Source organism: Sinocyclocheilus grahami, unplaced genomic scaffold, assembly GCF_001515645.1.
Source record: "Sinocyclocheilus grahami isolate Dianchi unplaced genomic scaffold, SAMN03320097.WGS_v1.1 scaffold667.1, whole genome shotgun sequence".
NCBI lineage: Eukaryota > Metazoa > Chordata > Actinopteri > Cypriniformes > Cyprinidae > Sinocyclocheilus > Sinocyclocheilus grahami.
The window spans coordinates 581,229-600,781 of NW_015505846.1; the positions used below are offsets into that span (position 1 = coordinate 581,229).

A 19,553-nucleotide genomic window follows, 5' to 3' on the forward strand; every position below is an offset into this window, starting at 1 on the left:
AGGTTGCCATAGCCACAATGAAAGAACTAGGTAAGAGCTAGCAAATCATTGTGTCTCTGTGACCTTTGCAGTCGCAGCTGAAATTCTTGCAGAATTCTTCTTTTATGTCTTTAGGGATTAGACAAGCATTATTGCATAATTTTGCCAGGAAGCCATTGGTTGCTATGGAAGGGGTTCAGGCTGGATTCTTCTTCTCCTTTCTGCCTGTCGTCAACAAAAACGAGCAGGTTGGATAAGGATTCTCATTTAGTGCCATAAAGTTATTAGTATGATAAGCATGCAATAAAGACATATATTAAATAATGACCCTGTTCCACATCACATGCCATTCACTGCAAATGTTAGCACATTCTGTACATATGAATGAACTGGAAATTATATTTAAACTTATACAGACCTTATTATACACTCCTGGGTTATTTTTTTTCAACCCAAACGCTGGGTTGAGCATTTTCAGTGTTTGGCTAGTATTTGTGTTACCCAGCTCCTGGGTCAAATGTAACAACCCAGTGTTTGGGTTGTTTTGCAGCTCCTGGGTCAGACATAACAACCCAATGTTTGTGTAGTTTTTGTGTTACTCAGATCCAGGGTCAGACGTAACCCAGTGGTTGAGTTTTTATCGCGGGGATTTTGCGTCTTCACGAGAGAGCAGTTCTAAGCGCCATCGAATTGATGCATTCTTCGGTAAAATACAGGCTTGTGTACATTTTATTTTATCTATAAAATCGTTACTGTGCTGTATATCGTTCAATTTTATGCAGAGCAACATAGAGGCGAGCGGTGAATGAACTGGAAATTATATTTAAACTTATACAGACCTTATTATACACTCCTGGGTTATTTTTTTTCAACCCAAACGCTGGGTTGAGCATTTTCAGTGTTTGGCTAGTATTTGTGTTACCCAGCTCCTGGGTCAAATGTAACAACCCAGTGTTTGGGTTGTTTTGCAGCTCCTGGGTCAGAGATAACAACCCAATGTTTGTGTAGTTTTTGTGTTACTCAGATCCAGGGTCAGACGTAACCCAGCGGTTGAGTTTTTATCGCGGGGATTTTGCGTCCTCACGAGAGAGCAGTTCTAAGCGCCATCGAATTGATGCATTCTTCGGTAAAATACAGGCTTGTGTACATTTTATTTTATCTATAAAATCGTTACTGTGCTGTATATCGTTCAATTTTATGCAGAGCAACATAGAGGCGAGCGGGGTGAATCACATTTAACGAGTGTCGCGGTCTTTTCACGTGATGGAAAAGCCTGATGCTTTGCATAAAATAGATACAGAAAAAAGATACAGAATATAATACTTTGGATGTTAAAACATGTCCTCAGAGCTGTTTATTGTATTGGCAGGTTATGGAGTCACAGCATGTTTCGGCTATAGAGTGTAACGCAGGGCGGCGGTCCGTTAGCAGTTCCCCGCCGAACACGACTCCAGCTCAGCCTCGGGCACGAGAACCAGCGCCGTTACAGTGGAAACAGAATTACAGAAACTGGTCGATTACACGTGAATTACTTCTGTTTTATGTTGAATTTTTCTTCTAATGTTTGTTAAACTAGTTTAAATATAGGCAATATGTATAGCCTAAAAACTATATAAACAATGCTGTAAATGTTAAATAAAGGAAAATAAAGGAAGTTATCATGCAAACCAGTGGTTGTGTGAAGTATTTTAGAAAAGTTTAGAGGATTTAAGTTAATCTGTAAACATTATTTAATGTATGAAGTAAAAAAATAAGATAGTAATATAGTAAAATTGAATAAACCCTATTAGCTCAGTTAAATCAACCCATTATGCTGGGTTAAAAAAACAACACAGTTTGCTGGGTAAATTTAACCCAAGATGGGTTCTGTCCTATATTTACCCAGTCCTTGGGTTAATAACAACCCAAATTGGGTTGTTTTTAACCCAGTGTTTTTTAGAGTGTACAGACATGAAAGTTTAAAGGGGTCATATGATGCGATTTCAATTTTTCCTTTCTCTTTGGAGTGGCCTTCCAAAAGAGGACGATATCTGCTTCGTCATGCCTAGAGCTGATTCGTGGTGGTTGCTGAGGAAACACTACAACTTTGCGCTGTGGATCACCGGATCGGCTTTTACCGTGGATGAAGCGGAGTCCAGCCCGGGGTCGTCACATGTCCTTCCGGACGCTCCTTCATCGAAATCGCCGGCCGCGCCGTTCTCAAGCCCACCCGCCCTCACGCTAGCCCCCGGCCTCTACTCACTGTAGGCCGCCTCTGCTCACTCTAACCCTCCGGCCGTTCCTCACGCTAGCTCCCGGCCTCTGCTCACTGTAGGCCGCCATGTGTGGCGCTGTTTCGTGGTGAAAGCAAAACTACTTTGTTTGGCCTTCCAAAAATGGACACGACTAGAAATCAGTGGTTAAGTTGTATTTACAACACTGTTCCAGAACACTTCAACCCAAATATTCCGTCATTTGTGTTTTTTTAACCTTAAACCGCATAAACACATTTCATTACACCAAATACACAAAATAATGTTATTTTTAGCAACATCATAAGACCCCTTTAACAAATTTTGTTTTCATTAATATAATGATCCTGTAGTTTAAATGCATAGAGCAAAATGAATCAGATCCCACTAGAACACATTTGCCTCGAGACAGATTCTCCAGCCTTGGGAACGGACAAACATGTAAGTCCTAACCTGTTATAATATTAGAATATTAGAACATAACATGTAAGATTTTCTGTATGACTGAGATGTTTTGAAGCTCACTGTCTGTGTTTTTCTTATTATTATTCTTACTGCTCTAGGTTAGAAATGAGGCGGGAAACATAATGATCTGCTGTGATCACATTGCAAAAGTTAAGGGAATATCTCCAGAAGTAGTTATGGAAGTTACAACACAGAATGCCCTTCGATTGTTTTCTAAGTTAAAAACCTAGAATTATTATTCTTATATTATTTTATTTTGTTAATTAATAAAGTGAAGGTTTGGAGCTTTCAAGCTTTCTGCAAATTTACTGAAAAAGTATCATAAAAGGATCAGTTCGATTAATTAATGAATCTGTTAAGTTGTGTAAGCTGGATCAAAACCAATTCTTACGGTGGCCGAGAGAGCTCAACGCGCTGCAAATGAAAAAACCCCCGCATGCAAATAGAAAAAACGCCAGCAAATTAAGAAAACATCTTCATCACTTTGACAGCACACATGCTGCAAATTCTCACAACACAACCAAATACAGAAACGTGCTGCAAATTCTCACAACACAAACCAAGAAACACGCTGCAAATACAAAACAAACAAACAAAAACAGAAACACGCTGCAAACATGCACAGACCACATCGGAAATGTTTAAGGGAAGTGATTTCTTTGTTTGTGTTGTATTTGCAGCGAGTTTCTGTATTTGTTTGGGTTGTGAGAATTTGCAGCGCGTGTGTTGTCAAATTGATGAAGATGTTTTCTTAATTTGCTGGTGTTTGCATGTGTTTTTTTTTCATTTGTAGTGCGTTGTATGGAAGCCCGTTTCCGCCACTGAATAAAAAATAAAAGAGGTAATTGCGACTTTTTAATCTCACAATTCTGACTTTTTTTCTCAGAATTGCGTGATACAAACTTGCAATTGCGAGTTAAAAAGTCATAGTTGCGAGACATAAAGTCGCAATTCTGAGAAATAAAGTGAGAACTGCGAGATATACATTTTCAATTCTGACTTTTTTTCTCGCAATTGCGAGTTTATATCTCGCAATTCTGACTTTTTTCTCACAATTCTGAGAAAAAAAGTCAGAATTGTGAGATACATTTTTTGAGATTTTTATCTCGCAATTCTGACTTTATAGCTCGCAATAGTGAGTTTATATCTCACAATTCTGTGAAAAAAAGTCTGAATTGTGAGATAAAAAGTCGCAATTACTTTAAAAATTGCATTAAACATATGTAATCTAGCCTCTTACATTATCACGTTAACTCTGACAGAGGATTTTGCAAAAGTCTCCCACATTTCAAGCCCAGACTGAACCTAGCATACATTGATATCGCCGTGACATTTATTATATTATTTTAATAATATGGAATAAAGGGAAAAAAAATTCAAGAGCAAGAGGTAGGCCTAACATTAGCTACCAGACAAAAAAAGACAAATTTAGGCTACATGCTTTCAGCATGTTTGTTTTTTTTTTTTTATTGTTCCAGAATGTTTATATATAAAGTTTGTCTATAGTTTATAAAATGCAATAAATTTGGTTTGAGAATTAAGATACCCCCATTATGTATGGGGAAAAGAAAAAAGTGCCTGAAGCGCCATTCAACGCAGCTCGCATTGTTCCTAGTCTACTTAGCAGTGTAGATGTGCTGTACTGTAGGGCTCGCTCGCCTACTTGCCCCGCCCCATCTGCATTCTCATTGGTCCTTGCCAAGCCTATAAATCTACTCACTGTAGCGGTCGACGAGGGAAAGCGGAATAAGCAAATCCGAGGAGGATGCGCACATCACGCCATCATCACTCGCATGCTGCTGAAGCCGGTAGTGATCGGAAATGTGGCCCAAATTCAAGCTGATGATTTGTAATTACAGTGTCTTATTTGCGTTATTATCAAGTGGATCATCATCATCTCTTTGTCTCATACGCTTACCGCAACCGGAAGAGAATTACACATCTAGTCAAATTTGATACGAACTAGAATCGTGTAGGCCTATGTCTAAGTGAAGGGTGTTAATTTAGTCGAAATGGTGGCAGGTGAGGTTCTTCAGGAGCAGCATGTTCTGCCCGACAGCACACCTGACGGCGCTGTCACTGAAGGAAATACAAACGAGGACAGCGCCTACAAGGAGCTTTCCAATGGATCGGTCCGTATAACGCTGGATCCGAAGGTGCTGGAACAGGAGCTTCCACCACCGGACGAGAAAGAGGCGATGCTGTCCGGTGAACAGAGTAACGGAACGCTGGAGACGAGACTCTACTGGAGGCGCTTTGCCGTTCTCGCGGTGTTCAGCCTCTATTCGCTCGTCAACGCCTTTCAGTGGATCCAGTACTGCATCATTGCAAACATCTTCATGGGCTATTATAATGTGTCAAGCATCGCGATTGACTGGCTCTCCGTGGTCTATATGGCCACGTATGTACCTTTAATCTTCCCCGCGACGTGGCTGTTGGATAAGAAGGGGCTGCGGATGACGGCGTTGTTAGGGGCCGGGTTGAATGCCCTGGGCGCGTGGGTGAAGTGCGCCAGCGTGGGGCCCGGCCTGTTCTGGGTCACCATGACCGCACAGATCATATGCTCTGTGGCACAGGTGTTCATCCTCGGCCTCCCCTCCAGAATCGCGTCGGTTTGGTTCGGCCCGAGAGAAGTTTCCACGGCCTGTGCCGCAGCGGTGTTGGGCAACCAGGTGTGACCTGTAAATGACATGCCATTAACGATCAATTTGGTTAAATATTACTTGACATTTCACATATTATGTCATTTGCTTTTGCATTTAAATTTCCGTACAGCTGAGTCAGGTCAGCATTATTAAATAATTTCACGTTATTATGTTAAGTAGCATTTTCCCTTCTAAAAAAATATCATGCAAAAATGTTATCACTTTAAGAGATAGAGATGATAGCCTACCGGCAATTTTCTCTAATATTATTTTATAATTATCTTAAAGATATAGTTCACCCAAAAATGCAAATTGCCATTCCAAACCTGTATGACTTTCTTTCATTCTTTTGTGGAACACAACAGGGAATATTTTGAAGAAATTTGGTAACAAAGCAGTTTTGGTTTCCATTGACTTTTGTTGTATGTTATTATTTTGGCAGGAACTATGGTAGCCATGGTACATTTTTGTAAGGGTGCTAAGCATTTAAATGCACAGTAATATGAACTCTATAACTTAAAGTGTGACCTGAAATATTTAACAGTGTGTATTTATTAGTCTTAAAGTGTCTAGTGTTTTATTATTGTTTTATATACTGATTGAGACTTTGTGTAATATGGTCTTATTTCTCTTCAGCTTGGTGTAGCCATAGGTTTCCTGCTCCCACCTGTACTGGTTCCCAACACAGCTGACAACAAAGAACTCATGGGCCACAACATCAGCATAATGTTCTATGGAACAGCTGGAATTTCAACTCTGCTCTTCTTTCTAACAGTATTTGGTAATAACTAGTATTTACTAGGGTTGTAACGGTATGAGATTTTCACGGTATCTCAGAAAATATCGCGGTTATCACGGTATATATTAAACCATCATTCTTATCAGTAACAATGACTCTTAAAAGAACAAGAGCAAGTTATTTGAGTGAACAAATCCTTTATTAAAACAAACTTGAATCCATTTTAATGAAAGTATTGAAGTCTCCCTTCTAATTAAAAAAAAAAGAATGAATTAAAAAAACTATATAAAAAGTAAACTTTTATTTTGACGGGTTGTAGCGGACCTTTGAGTTTCAGAGAGTATTTGACAATGGTTTTTCTCAAATAAAACTAGGAAATGTTTATTTACGTTTTCTCTCAGAGAAGCTCTGCTCATGGTTATGTATCTTAGACGCTGAAAACAGCATTTATGTATGCCTACTTCAGTTTGCAGTAGATAAAACAGCGCCACTCAGAGACATGCAGAAACAAGCAGATTATTTATATAGCAGTCTCTTTGCGCTTTAATATTCACAGACACATATCATAACTACTTTCGACTTATCCATCCATCAGATTGCGCGTTTTACGTGACATCCTCGTTATACTGTAAATTCCATGTTCACGACTGCACTGGGATTCCCTCTGCATCACGGAAATCATACGGCCTCAACTTATAACTTTTTATAAATGCGACATACCTTTATCTGCACGGAGGGATGGTGTTCGCGAATATGAGCGAAGATGTTGGATGTATTGCCTGCTTTTGCAGTCACTTTGCTTCCACATTTTTTGCAAATTGCATCCATCACCAAGGACAACCCCGCGTTCGTTTTTTTTAACATACGAAGTATCCCAGATATTTGATGATAACTTTTTTTTTCGGCGGGGAGATTAGATATTATCTCTGTTTCTGTAATTTTCTCAGGTGCATGTGCGTGTAAGCAGCCAAGTGAATGCAGAGTGAAGCAGCCGAGCAGAAATAAGTTGCATGTGCAGTTGTGAGACATATTAGATTTTTTTCATTCATTAAAATATATATATATATATACCGTAGATATGCAAATGTTTACGGTATGATAACCGTGCACGTTCAAACCGTGATAAACCGTCATATCGTTACAGTCCTACTATACATTTTACATTTCACATTGTTACAACTTTTTTTGTAGAACAACTTTATGCAGGACATAAAGATTTAATTGCATCTGATACATGTATTAATGCTTGGTCTAAACAAATCATGGAAAACAACCTTCTCTCATTCAGTCTTCTGCATGCTTTTATGCCATTATAGTTCACAATACACAAACAAGTTGTAACGAACACCTTGCACATGATATTTGCATATAATGATGTAATCTGTCATCAGAATATGGAAAAGAGCTGTTTTATAAACACAGGCAAGATAGTTGTATGCAACAGTGATGCATATTTTAAAGAGTATCAAAATGAATACAAGTATGTTAATCCTCACCACAGCTGTAGACATGTTCAGTAGTTAGATTATAAGAATTAGAAGTTCATGTGTGTCTCTCTCATTCGTTTTCTCAGTCATCAAGGACAGACCTGCACTCCCACCCAGCAAAGCACAAGCTGTTCTCTCCACTGGTCCAGCCGAAGACTATTCATACAAGAAATCAATCATCAACCTCTTCAAGAACAAGCCATTCATTCTGCTCCTCATCAGCTATGGTGAGAAAGACAATTATTTAATACAAAATTAAAATTCTGTCATCCCTTACTCAAACATATGTCGTTGTTAAAATTGTATAATACTTATTTATTGAAAAGCAAGTGTTTTTGGACAGATTTTCATTTCAAGTGTGCTTGTTGAGCCTTTTGGTTCTTGCAAACAACCCAGTGCCACAACTTAACTAAAAGTAATTATTTTAATTAGCTTGTGGCAGTAATTAAATAATTAAAAACTTAATTAGTAATTATTTTAGTAATTATTGTTCCCTGTGCTTTCGCGCACCATACACCATTCATTATGAGATGATTTGTTATTTCGCCATGTATATGGCTTATTAACTTTAACTTATTAACAGTAATAATACAGTATCAACCCTTCTCTATTGCTACAACTTCAGTTTTATTATGTAGAAAGTTCTGCACTTCAGCAAACATTGCCAAATCTTTTTTTCAACATAATTGTTAAATATTTGATATTGTTTTAGGCATCATGACCGGATCATTCTACTCTGTATCTACACTTCTCAATCAAATGATAATTTTTCATTATCCGGTAAGTGGCCTTTGATAAACTCAGCATGAAAATGCCATGTGCATGTGTGTAGGAGTCTCTCGGCATTTGTCTCAGGCGCACTTGGGTACTGTTTGCTGGGAATGGGCGGCTGGTCACCGATTTATTGTCCAGGCTCTTGCAGTTCATTAGCCTCTTTTCATGCATGCCTGCTACTCATAACAGAGTCCAAATGAAAAGACAAGCACTGTGTGAAGTTTGATGTGTCTGAATGTTCTGCAGGCTTTCCCACCAGGCTTAAGTTTAGTGACCACACACCATGTGATATTTCTTACCGTGCATAACACTTCCATATCTTGTTGTGAGATCCATTTGAAAGAGGTGTCCCTGACAAAAGAATGAATGTTAGTCAAAAGTGTTGTAGACCAGGCCCAGAACACATTCTGGGCTTGGTTGCAACAAATCCCTTAAGCTATGAATACCCTTAGTTGTAATTATAAACAAAAGATCGCTAAAGGTTTTCTTGACTTTGGCCTGGAGGCCTGTTGATCTTGCTTTTGTGAGCTCCCAAAATCCTGAAATCAAAGCTCACTTGAGGACAGTATTACTAGTATGTTTAAAAATGATTGCAATGCTAATTTGAACTCTTAAAAACTCTTTCTTTAGGGTGAAGAGCTAAACACAGGGAGAATCGGCTTGACTTTGGTGGTGGCTGGAATGTTTGGCTCCATACTGTGTGGAATCTGGTTGGATCGTACTAAAACCTATAAGTATGTATATCTGCCAAACCGCATATTATTTGAATTGAATTGAAATGGCTTAAGTATTTAACTCCGGCAGTCATATTAGTGTCGGATTTTGATTATTAGCTGCTAATCTTTTAATCTTTTTCACTAGGTTGAGTATATTTATTTTATTACAAAAATTTCTCTTTTTAAGATGCGGTCACATTTTGGCAAAATATTGTGGACAAACAAGATCCATTTTTATTGTCAATAGTTCAGCTATGTATGAAACACAGTTCAGAAAGTTTTTTAAAGAAATAAATACGTTTATTCAGCAAGGATGCATTAATTTGATCAATTCAGTGACAGTAAAGACATTTATAATGTTATTATGTAACAAAAACTTATATTTCAAATACATTTTAAACAATCTATTTCAAATCAATTCCATTCTTTTGAATGTTCTATTTATCAAATATATATACATGCACACACATACTTTTATTTATGTATATGTATATATTTTATTTTATTTTAATATTTATTGATCAAAAGCAAGTGTTTTAAGACATTCTTGTGAACAATGGCACAGTTCTGTGTGTCAAAACCGCAGAAGTGGTCATTGGTCAGGTTTTGCTTCTCTATTGTTGTTTGATTCACTTAAACATGTTTGTGCATGCCGTACATTAGTGCCTCACATTCAAATAGTTTTCACTGCCAGGTAGGTGTATATGCCTCATGTTACTACAATTCTTTTGGAAAGGTTTTTTATGACTGGTTACCTTCCCATTGGCTTCGAATTTGGGGTCGAAATCACATACCCTGAGTCGGAGGGCACGTCATCTGGTCTTCTGAATGCATTTGCACAGGTATGTATAGGACCTGCTCATTCCTGACTTGTTTCATTTTTGTTGGAAGCTTTCAATTGATCATTTCCAAATGCCATGGTAACCACTTTCAGTTTGAACAGCCTGGAAAGATGCAGATGTTTAGATTCTTCTTGAAAAGTCATTGTTATTTGCATATTTCTGTCTCATACTCTACTGTCTTTAATTTTAGGTGTTCGGCATCATTTTTACTTTCATCCAAGGGCACCTTACCACATACTATAGCCCACTCAGCGGAAACATTTTCTTGTGTGCTTGGATTTTCCTTGGCATCATCCTAACAGGTGAATTTTCCTATTTACAGGCTTTTCTCTCATTAATCAGTATTGTTAGTGAAGAGCATTAAGAAACTTCTGTGTTGTTTCTACAGCTCTGATTAAATCAGACCTCAAAAGACACGGCGTCAATGTGAGCAATATAAACAAAGGACAAGCAGTAAGTCCACCTCATTTTTATTTCCAGTGTTGCTTTTCATCACTTTTGTGAACTAAATATGCCAAACACAACGAGGATCAAGATATCTCAGTGTATTTATACTCAGTTTAGTGCAAGATCAAAGTCATAAAGGACAAAAGCCATGCTGTGTGCCTGAGAAAAGGGGCCAAACTAGTCTATTAAAAAATTTAACATTGGTAGAGAAAACAGGCATTTTGCCTTGCAATATTAGAATAAAATGTAATGTCAAGAAATTTGATTTCTTTATATATATATATATATATATATATATACAGTATATATATATATATATATATATACACTGTATATATGTGTGTGTATATATATATATATTCATATTACATCACATCACATCATATTTTCAGTATGATGTCTTTAAAGAATGTTTATTCATCAACTTTTATTCAGATATTTATAATGTTACACAAATTTCTATTTCAAATAAATGCTGTTTTTTATTTTCTATTAATCAAAGAATCTTGGGAAAATGTATCATGGTTTTCACAAAAATGTTATGCAGCACAACTGTTTCACCATTGATAATAAAAAGAAATGTTTTACCAAATCAGCTTATTAGAATAATTTCTGAAGGGTCATGTGACACTGAAGACTGGAGTAATGATGCTGAAAATTCAGCTTTGCTATCACAGGAATAAATTACATTTTTAAATATATTACTGTAGAAAACAGTTGTTTTAAATTGTATTCCAATTTCCCAATATTATAGTTTTTACAGTATTTTCATCAAATAAATGCAGCCTTGGTGAGCATAGGCGATTTCTTTCAAAAACATTCATAAATCTTACCAACCCCAAAACTTTGAATGGTATTGGATTTGGCTTTCGGTAGCCTGTTGTTCAGGATAAACATTTTTGTCAATTTATTGCTGTCTTTAGGGAAATGCAGGTCTTCATTCCAGGTCTTAATGAAATCTTAATTGAACATGTGTTTGTCTCTCCTGAAGGTTCCCACTGAGCTGCCTTCTGAAAAAGCATCCAGTGACGTCAAGCAGGAGTCTTCTAGCTTACCTTGTGAGACTTCAATTTAAGTCTTAAACGTCTCCAACAGCACAGCAGACATCACAACAGATCACAGACTCTCCTGAGATGACTTGAAATCTCCTTATTTTGCTTTAATGTTATGATATTATAAAGAATTTTCAGTGAAAACAGACAGTGATAAGTGTTCACAAATATGCTGTGAATTAATTTCTCCAAATGTAGGCCGAAATGTGCACATACAGTCTGTCTGTATATGATACATGCATGATACTTTTTATTTGTTTCAAGAATTGTGGACCAAATGTTAGGTATTTAACAGGGCTTGTAATGCCTATATGCACAATCCTGTTAGTGTGATTGGAACAGCATGTTTGTTTGCTTCGTCTCAAAGGACCTTTCTGACTGTGTGCTACTGTGAAGCAGTGTTGTTCATTGGTACATCTGCTGATCATGTAATAATTCCACAAAGGCTATAAATTCTCATTTTATTTTTTCAGGATGATGAAGATTGCCCATATGTTAAATGAAGAGTGTTCTGTAAACCGAAATGATCTTTTATGAAAAATTGAGTGCATGGGTAAACATGTGTTTCAGAAAATTAACTTACCATGATGAGACTGACGTCATTTTTAAGTGCTTATGCAGTCATTGTGAGATAAAAGCAAATTTTGTGTAGTGCTTTTTTGACCTGAAAAACATAAAAGAACATTACACTGGTTTAGTCTTTTCCAGAGAGCACAAATCAATCTGTCAGTATGTGTACCACATTAAGAATGTGTTTCGTTCAAAAAGGAATGTGATCCATTTACAAGATTGTGTCGCTGACAGGCCTAGAGAAGTTTAATGAAAATGTCACACCTCAGATGTGTGGTAGAAAGAAGCACTATTATTATATAAACCTAGGTTTGCCGTTTATTAATTTTTTGTATTTTAGAAGCATATTTATTGGAAAGATAGCTTTTTCAGGATATTTTTTGTATTCATTTTTGGTTTCAATTTGTACTGTTTCTACTTAGTATACTTGTTGGTTAAAGAAGACAGCTGTGCGGACTTGAGTTTCACGTGATTGTCACAAATGATGCTGGGAAATTCACTGTAAAGTAAAACTCTGTGCAAGAACTCGTTTGCATTGCAGTCTGGATACTGGAGGAGTGGAAATGTGTCATGTTTCTATCACTGCTGTTGTAAAATAATAAAAAGAATCTTGTCAAAATTAAGTTATGCTGTTTGCTGATTTAAAAAAAAAAACTTGTTCAATAAAATGTGAAATAATAGACGTAAATATATTGCAAATGTTTGTCATTTAAAACTGTTTTTTTTTTAAAAATGTGATCATTATGATGATTCTCATGCAAAGAACTTCCATCCTAAAATTTGCAATGGCATCTATTTCAGGATATTTTTTGTATTCATTTTTGGTTTCAATTTGTACTGTTTCTACTTAGTATACTTGTTGGTTAAAGAAGACAGCTGTGCGGACTTGAGTTTCACGTGATTGTCACAAATGATGCTGGGAAATTCACTGTAAAGTAAAACTCTGTGCAAGAACTCGTTTGCATTGCAGTCTGGATACTGGAGGAGTGGAAATGTGTCATGTTTCTATCACTGCTGTTGTAAAATAATAAAAAGAATCTTGTCAAAATTAAGTTATGCTGTTTGCTGATTTAAAAAAAAAAACTTGTTCAATAAAATGTGAAATAATAGACGTAAATATATTGCAAATGTTTGTCATTTAAAACTGTTTTTTTTTAAAAATGTGATCATTATGATGATTCTCATGCAAAGAACTTCCATCCTAAAATTTGCAATGGCATCTATGTAGTTTCTTATTTAGATGTACAATTTATACTGAGAAATTAATATCATGAAAGTGTAAAATATTATTCTAACAATATTTAGTTTCCATTCAGTTACATATTTTCTACTCATTACAGTACTGTGAGGTAAGATTTATTTACTGTAATCTAATTGCTATTTCTTTTTTAAAATATTTATTAATTTTTACACTTAAAAATACACAATTTTTCTCTGAATTTTTAATGGGCCTACTACCACTCTCTTGAGGCCACATGAAAATGTTATGATGATTCTCATGCAAAGAACTTCCATCCTAAAATTTGCAATGGCATCTATGTAGTTTCTTATTTAGATGTACAATTTATACTGAGAAATTAATATCATGAAAGTGTAAAATATTATTCTAACAATATTTAGTTTCCATTCAGTTACATATTTTCTACTCATTACAGTACTGTGAGGTAAGATTTATTTACTGTAATCTAATTGCTATTTCTTTTTTAAAATATTTATTAATTTTTACACTTAAAAATACACAATTTTTCTCTGAATTTTTAATGGGCCTACTACCACTCTCTTGAGGCCACATGAAAATTATATATACAGTATATATATATATATGCACACTGTGTATATATATATATAATAAGATTTCTTGAAAGACGTTTTAGGAAGTAACTAAATCTGTATTAAAATATTATGATGACGTTGAACATATAGTTAGTAATTAGTAGGCCTATAAAGTTTACAAGAAAAACAACAATAGATCGCACACGTAAAGCTGAGATTATCTACAAAACAGCACGGAGTATGTACACAGATTCAGCTGTTCAGGCTGAATGAATTCCAAGTCCAGTCTTTGATGAAATGCAAACCTTTAGAAGGGTTGGAGCACTCTCTAGTGATCATACAGGACAGTTGTCATTTGTCACTCATGACTAAAACACCATTCAGTTGGAATTAAATGCGCTTTAGATGTGTTTTATCGCAACAACTGTCTTGTTTGGCTTTTTTGAACTTCACCTTGAAGGAAGAGCAGAAGCTAAAAGCAGTCTGAAATAGTTGGGTAAGATATATTTCTTATTTCAGACACCTAGAGGAGATAGAATTGACAGTCGAAATAGAAATATACTAAAATATAGAAATATACAAAATATATTTAAATAACATAAAATGTTTGATCTTATAAATCATATAAAATATGATCACAGCTAATGAAATAAGCACATATATAAAATTGATACTTTATACTATTTATAAAATAATCATTCGTCAACCTGGTTCAAGCCTTGAAGCCTCTGCTAATGAGCTGATGAGTGGGTACAGGTGTGCTCTATAGGGGAAACATCCAAAATATGCAGCACTGGTTGGAGATGGGAGATATCTGAAAGATGCTTCTGTGCCCGAACAATGAGTAACAGGGCGTTGTTACATACCACCACTACTCAACAGGAATAACAGGGCAACAGGAATAAAACATTTTTATTTTCTTATGAAATTGTAATTAAATATAAGCTAATTTCATATCATCCATATATTTTAGACACTGGGTATTTCTTCTTTATTGGTAGAACGACACTCTGAGTTAGGGTTAATATAGTTAGCTTAACTAACTAAAACCTTAAAAATGCATCACTGTCACTTGAACTAAAATAAAACCGAAATAAATAATAATAAAAAAAAATTCAGCTAGTTTTCAAGGAAACATTTTTCATTTAGTATAACTTTAATGTACTAAAATACTAAAACTGAAATAAAAATGACTAAAAGCTACATAGGCATAAATAATAAAAATAATACTAAAGCTTGAACTAAAATGAAAAAATAATAATAATAAAAAAAGGAGAAGATTCAAATAAAAACTAATTCAAAATAATAATAAAAACCACACTAGTATCTCAATGACACTAAAATAACACTCCTGTGAGTTTTTACTTTCACGTGTTTTGAGGTCATTTTTAACGGAAAGAATGAAAAGGTGCAACAATTATTTTACTTATTAGAAAAAACGTAATGCCCTCAACGTTGGGCATTTTTTAAAATGGTATAATATATTTTTATAGTTTGGGTTTGACATAGTACACTATCACTTTAAATGCACATTTTAAAAGCTCACAAACCCCCCCTGCTGGATACACAACGAAGGTTCACGCCCATTTCCGCCACTTTGGCCAATCACGTGCGGATCTATTGCCCTTATATGGAATTGAACCCGCCTCACTTTGTTGCTTCATCCAATGAAAAGCCAATAGAACGTGGTTGGCTGTAGTTTATGGCGATACAATAACAGTATCAAAAAGCGCTAGAGTGAGTGACCATTGCTGAGACCGTCAGTGAAAGCGGTTACACGCCTTCTCAGGAAATCAGATCATTCATTATTAACATACTCTACAGTCAGGTGTTAAATTATTCTACCGTGGATTATTTCGCCCGTGTTCCCTCCGCAGGAGTCGGACGCCTCATCGGTGTTATGTTCTGTGGCACCCTGAGATCCGGAGCTGATCGCCAACTACAGTATGCGGTTTACTGGGAACATATATGACCATTTCTGATCTGAAGCTCACTCAGTAGTTTGCTACAGATATGGTATCGCTGACCATTTTTCTGCCTTTGGCTCGTTTTCAGACCTCCTGAATTTTTACACTTGAGCAGGACCGAGTGGGTTTTGGCACATTAGTATACATGCTCGAGGCGCAACATGTCTTTGTACATGAGTGCTGGGCAGTCATAACAAAACAAGGGGAAACTCCCCTCCGAAGACTCCTGAACAATGACCGGACCAAGCGCCACCAGCAGCGGCTCAACGGCCAAGAGCAGCAGACACGGTCGGTCTAAGAGCAGCAGTACTTACTGTCACACTACCGGTCCGGCTGCTGAATCCTCCTCTTCCACTGCCGCGAACAACACTGGTAGGTCGTCCGGTGAGGAAGAGGAGAAAGACGGCGGGGTCCCGTTTTTCGTGAACAGGACGGGCTTTCCAATAGACACCGTCACCTGGGACAGAATGTGGTCACATGTCACCAGAGTTCATCCTGATGGACAGGAGATGGTGGATAGAATACGAAATGCAACACACCTCCCTAAAGTAAGTCGAAAGTAGTGGATTATTTATGTAGGCAGTGTCTGAGTCTCAAAACCCAGTGAGCTGTATGCCTAGACAATATTTTGGGTGTCATAAAGATGTCCAAAAATGCTGTCTTGATAATGATACCCCAAAATGTCATGTATATGTGATACACAAAATGTTGATAGGCAGCTTGTGAAAAATGTGGTACCCCAAAATATATAAAAATGCTGTCTAGCTATGGCAACTTATTTATATAATGTCCAAAAGTGCTGCTATGTTTGGCAAGTTACTTGGTTTTGAGAAACAGCCACTGTATGTGTGTTTGTACAGATGTACAGTTAAAAAACAATTGATGCAATGGATAAAAAAAGGACAATTGTCATACAATTGTTTTACGTGTTTCTAGACATCTCGGAAGTACAATGGTACATGACTCTAATAATTTTTTACCTTGGTATATATTAAAGTTTTCATAGATGATACATCACTGTACTATGGTAAACACATCTTCTCTGTCAAAGTAATATTTGACATAGTAACGTACAAAAGTTTGGGGTCAGTACTAACCATTTTTGTTTTTTGTAAGGAAATGTAATATTTGATTTAGCAAGGATGCGTTTAATCGATTGTACGTGTCAGTAATGGCATTTGTGATGATAAAAAGTATCCCGTTTACCACAAAAAATATTAAGCAGCACAACTGTTTTAAACGTTAATAACAAGAAGAAATGTTTCTTGCAAACCAAATCAGCATATTAGAAGGATTTCTGAAGGATCATGCAAGACTGAAGTAATGGCTGCTAAATATTTAGCTTTGCCATCACAGGAATAAATGAAATTTTAAAATATATTAAAATAGAAAATGGATATTTTAAATTGTAATAATATTTCAAAAATATTACTGTTTTTACTGTATTTTTACCCATTACTTTCAAAAGCACACTCACAAAATAAATCAACAGTTGAACCTCAAAATTGGCTTATATATGAAACCTTGGACACATTTACCAGAATAATGTTTATATATAAATAGCATCTCACAAACTGCCATTTGTGTGACCCAGTTTCCACCAAGAGGAAGTGCAGACTATGTGACATGTGAGTGGATTTACACTGTGCTACATTGTCCCTTCTCATAAATTTCATTACAAACCAGGCAAATGAGAGATGTGTTCCAACCAATGACAACTATGCAGAAACATGCCTCTGTTAATGCACATCAAATGAGGAATGATGCCATGTGACATTTTAGGACTTTCACTAGGATTAAGGTTGCTGGCATGTCCCTTTGTCACAATTTTGTTTTAACCTCCAAACATAAACCGATCAGACCTGATCAGGATTCATAGAGCATGCAGATGAAGGGCCTCGGAGGGGAATAAAGTGAATCTTAATCGCAGACTACGTAATCCTCAGTGCTCAGACGGACAGCATTCACAGGGTCAAGCTGTGTGTTTATTCTGGCTCTTTTGTTTTAGTTAACACTATTGTGCATTCCAGCATGCTCATATGTGCTGATGCGTGCAGAACAAAGGCGTCTGATTGGTCGAAAGTGTTGAGTCAGATCCCTAGATGTTGAAGTGATTTATTAAGGGACATTCCCCACCAGCAAGTGTTGAACAGGTGCGTTGAGTGACTCCATCAGATCAACCAGATTAGGAGTCACGCGAACGGCTGTGACACTAGCCAGACATGTTAGAGCCACAGAGTGACAGTCCATGGGAAAGAACTCACTGTGAACCTGTGAATGATCACATTGATGGAGAATCAGAGTCTCCAGGACCTTGGATCCAAGGACACTGCAGTTATTATGTAAACAAACCACATAGGCCACCAGTACAGCGGTGTCCATGCTTGTGCAGTTTAACAATATTCAAAAACTAAATAGAGTATTAATTCTAATTTATAGCACAGATGCATTCCTAAAATCATCTTTTGGGTTTGTTTTTTGATACAATCCATTTGCTCGTGTGCTATTACAGATAATCCACATCATTTCTGTTTTTTTGTCTTGGTAAAAATGAATCCCATCTTCCACAGAATTATTAAGCATGCAGCACAGCTGTTTTCAACATTGATATTAATAAGAAATGTTTCTTGAGCACCAAATCAGCATATGAGAATGATTTATGAAGGACTATGTGTGACACTGAATGCTGGAGTAATTGCTGCTGAAAATCAAGCTTTGCTATCACAGGAATATATTACATTCTAAAAGATATTAAAACAGTTATTTTAAATTGTAATAATATTTCAGAGTGTTACAGTTTTTGCTGTAATTTTTATCAATCAGTTGCATTCTTGGTGAGCATATGAAGCTTCTTTCAAAAACATGAAATCATTTCGCCTACCAAGACCTACCAATAATCCCATTTAAATGGTAGTGTATGCATGCGAAATGTAGCCAATCCCTTGGTTTTTGGATGCAATCCATTTGCTAGAGTGTTATTAGGGATAATCCGCATAATTCCTGTTGTTTTGACAGTTGGGCCTTTATCAAATTGTTTTTGGGCCACTCCTTGACATCTCAACCAAAGGTCCCCTGCTAAAAATGTGTTCTTTATGGTGAAAGAAATACATAAATGAATAATAAAGCCAAAATATTAAATGTCATAATACTTACTAATCCACTATTTCTGAGGCCCTATATGATTCTGTCAAAAAGCATGTGTGTATCACTTTGCATACAGCTGGTACATCTGTTAAAGAGGAATGTCTGAAGAACAAATAATGTGGAAACTAGAAATATATCCTTTTATCAACATACCTGTCCCAAAAAAGATTATTTTTCCAAAGTTTGCGTGACTGTAACTCGGAATGACCCATTTGTTTTCTGCAATGACTTTGTTACTGTAACGACTGAAAAGTGTACATCTGTTCTCTTAGATGGACAAATGTTCTGGGCGGCTTGTATCGTCACCTACAGTATGTGAGTCTCAAGTTTCGCTACAGTCCCACGGGTGGGCAGAGGTCAGCTAACGGCCCTGTGAGTGTGGATTGTGGCCTATTTATTGCTGACCTCCTTTCAGGGAAGGAGATACCCAGTTGAGCCAGTGGAGTAGAGCCTAGATGTAAACGAAACATCTCTCAGAGAATTCAGGCTGTCAGAATCAATATTCAGAGTGTCATTTGTATTCAAAGACACTTTTTGAAAATCAACACCGAACTGAAATCCTGAACATAAATTAAAATGAGAACTGTGCTGTGATTAATTTCAAGCAGTGGTTCTCAACTGCTGGGTTCATGTTCTAGACAGCTGGCAACAGGATGATAAATGTAAACTACCTGAGATTTGAAAGAAGTCTCTTATGTTCACCAAGGCTGCATTTATTTGAT

The 19,553-nt window shown here is 36.4% G+C and overlaps 2 protein-coding genes across 3 annotated transcripts in view; both read left to right on the plus strand.

Moving 5' to 3' along the window:
* Nucleotides 1–4,353: 4,353 nt before the first annotated feature.
* LOC107558931 (feline leukemia virus subgroup C receptor-related protein 1-like) lies at nucleotides 4,354–11,901 on the plus strand. Its single transcript, XM_016242632.1, has 10 exons — nucleotides 4,354–5,347; nucleotides 5,957–6,101; nucleotides 7,633–7,773; nucleotides 8,259–8,326; nucleotides 8,951–9,074; nucleotides 9,602–9,639; nucleotides 9,735–9,878; nucleotides 10,069–10,180; nucleotides 10,267–10,331; nucleotides 11,317–11,901. The coding sequence occupies exons 1-10, from the start codon at nucleotides 4,688–4,690 to the stop codon at nucleotides 11,398–11,400; spliced, it is 1,581 nt and encodes a 526-aa protein (XP_016098118.1). The 5' UTR covers nucleotides 4,354–4,687; the 3' UTR covers nucleotides 11,401–11,901.
* A 3,544-nt stretch (nucleotides 11,902–15,445) lies between these two features.
* LOC107558951 (vasohibin-2) overlaps nucleotides 15,446–19,553 on the plus strand; it is a 32,423-nt gene continuing 28,315 nt past the window's right edge. The window contains exons 1-2 of one of the 2 annotated variants that reach the window (XM_016242666.1): nucleotides 15,446–15,664; nucleotides 15,776–16,235. In XM_016242666.1, coding sequence (XP_016098152.1) covers nucleotides 15,921–16,235 — 315 coding nt within the window. In that variant the 5' untranslated portion in view covers nucleotides 15,446–15,664; nucleotides 15,776–15,920. Of the gene's footprint in view, nucleotides 16,236–19,553 lie in introns of both variants that reach the window. The other variant, XM_016242665.1, reaches the window with a different exon arrangement.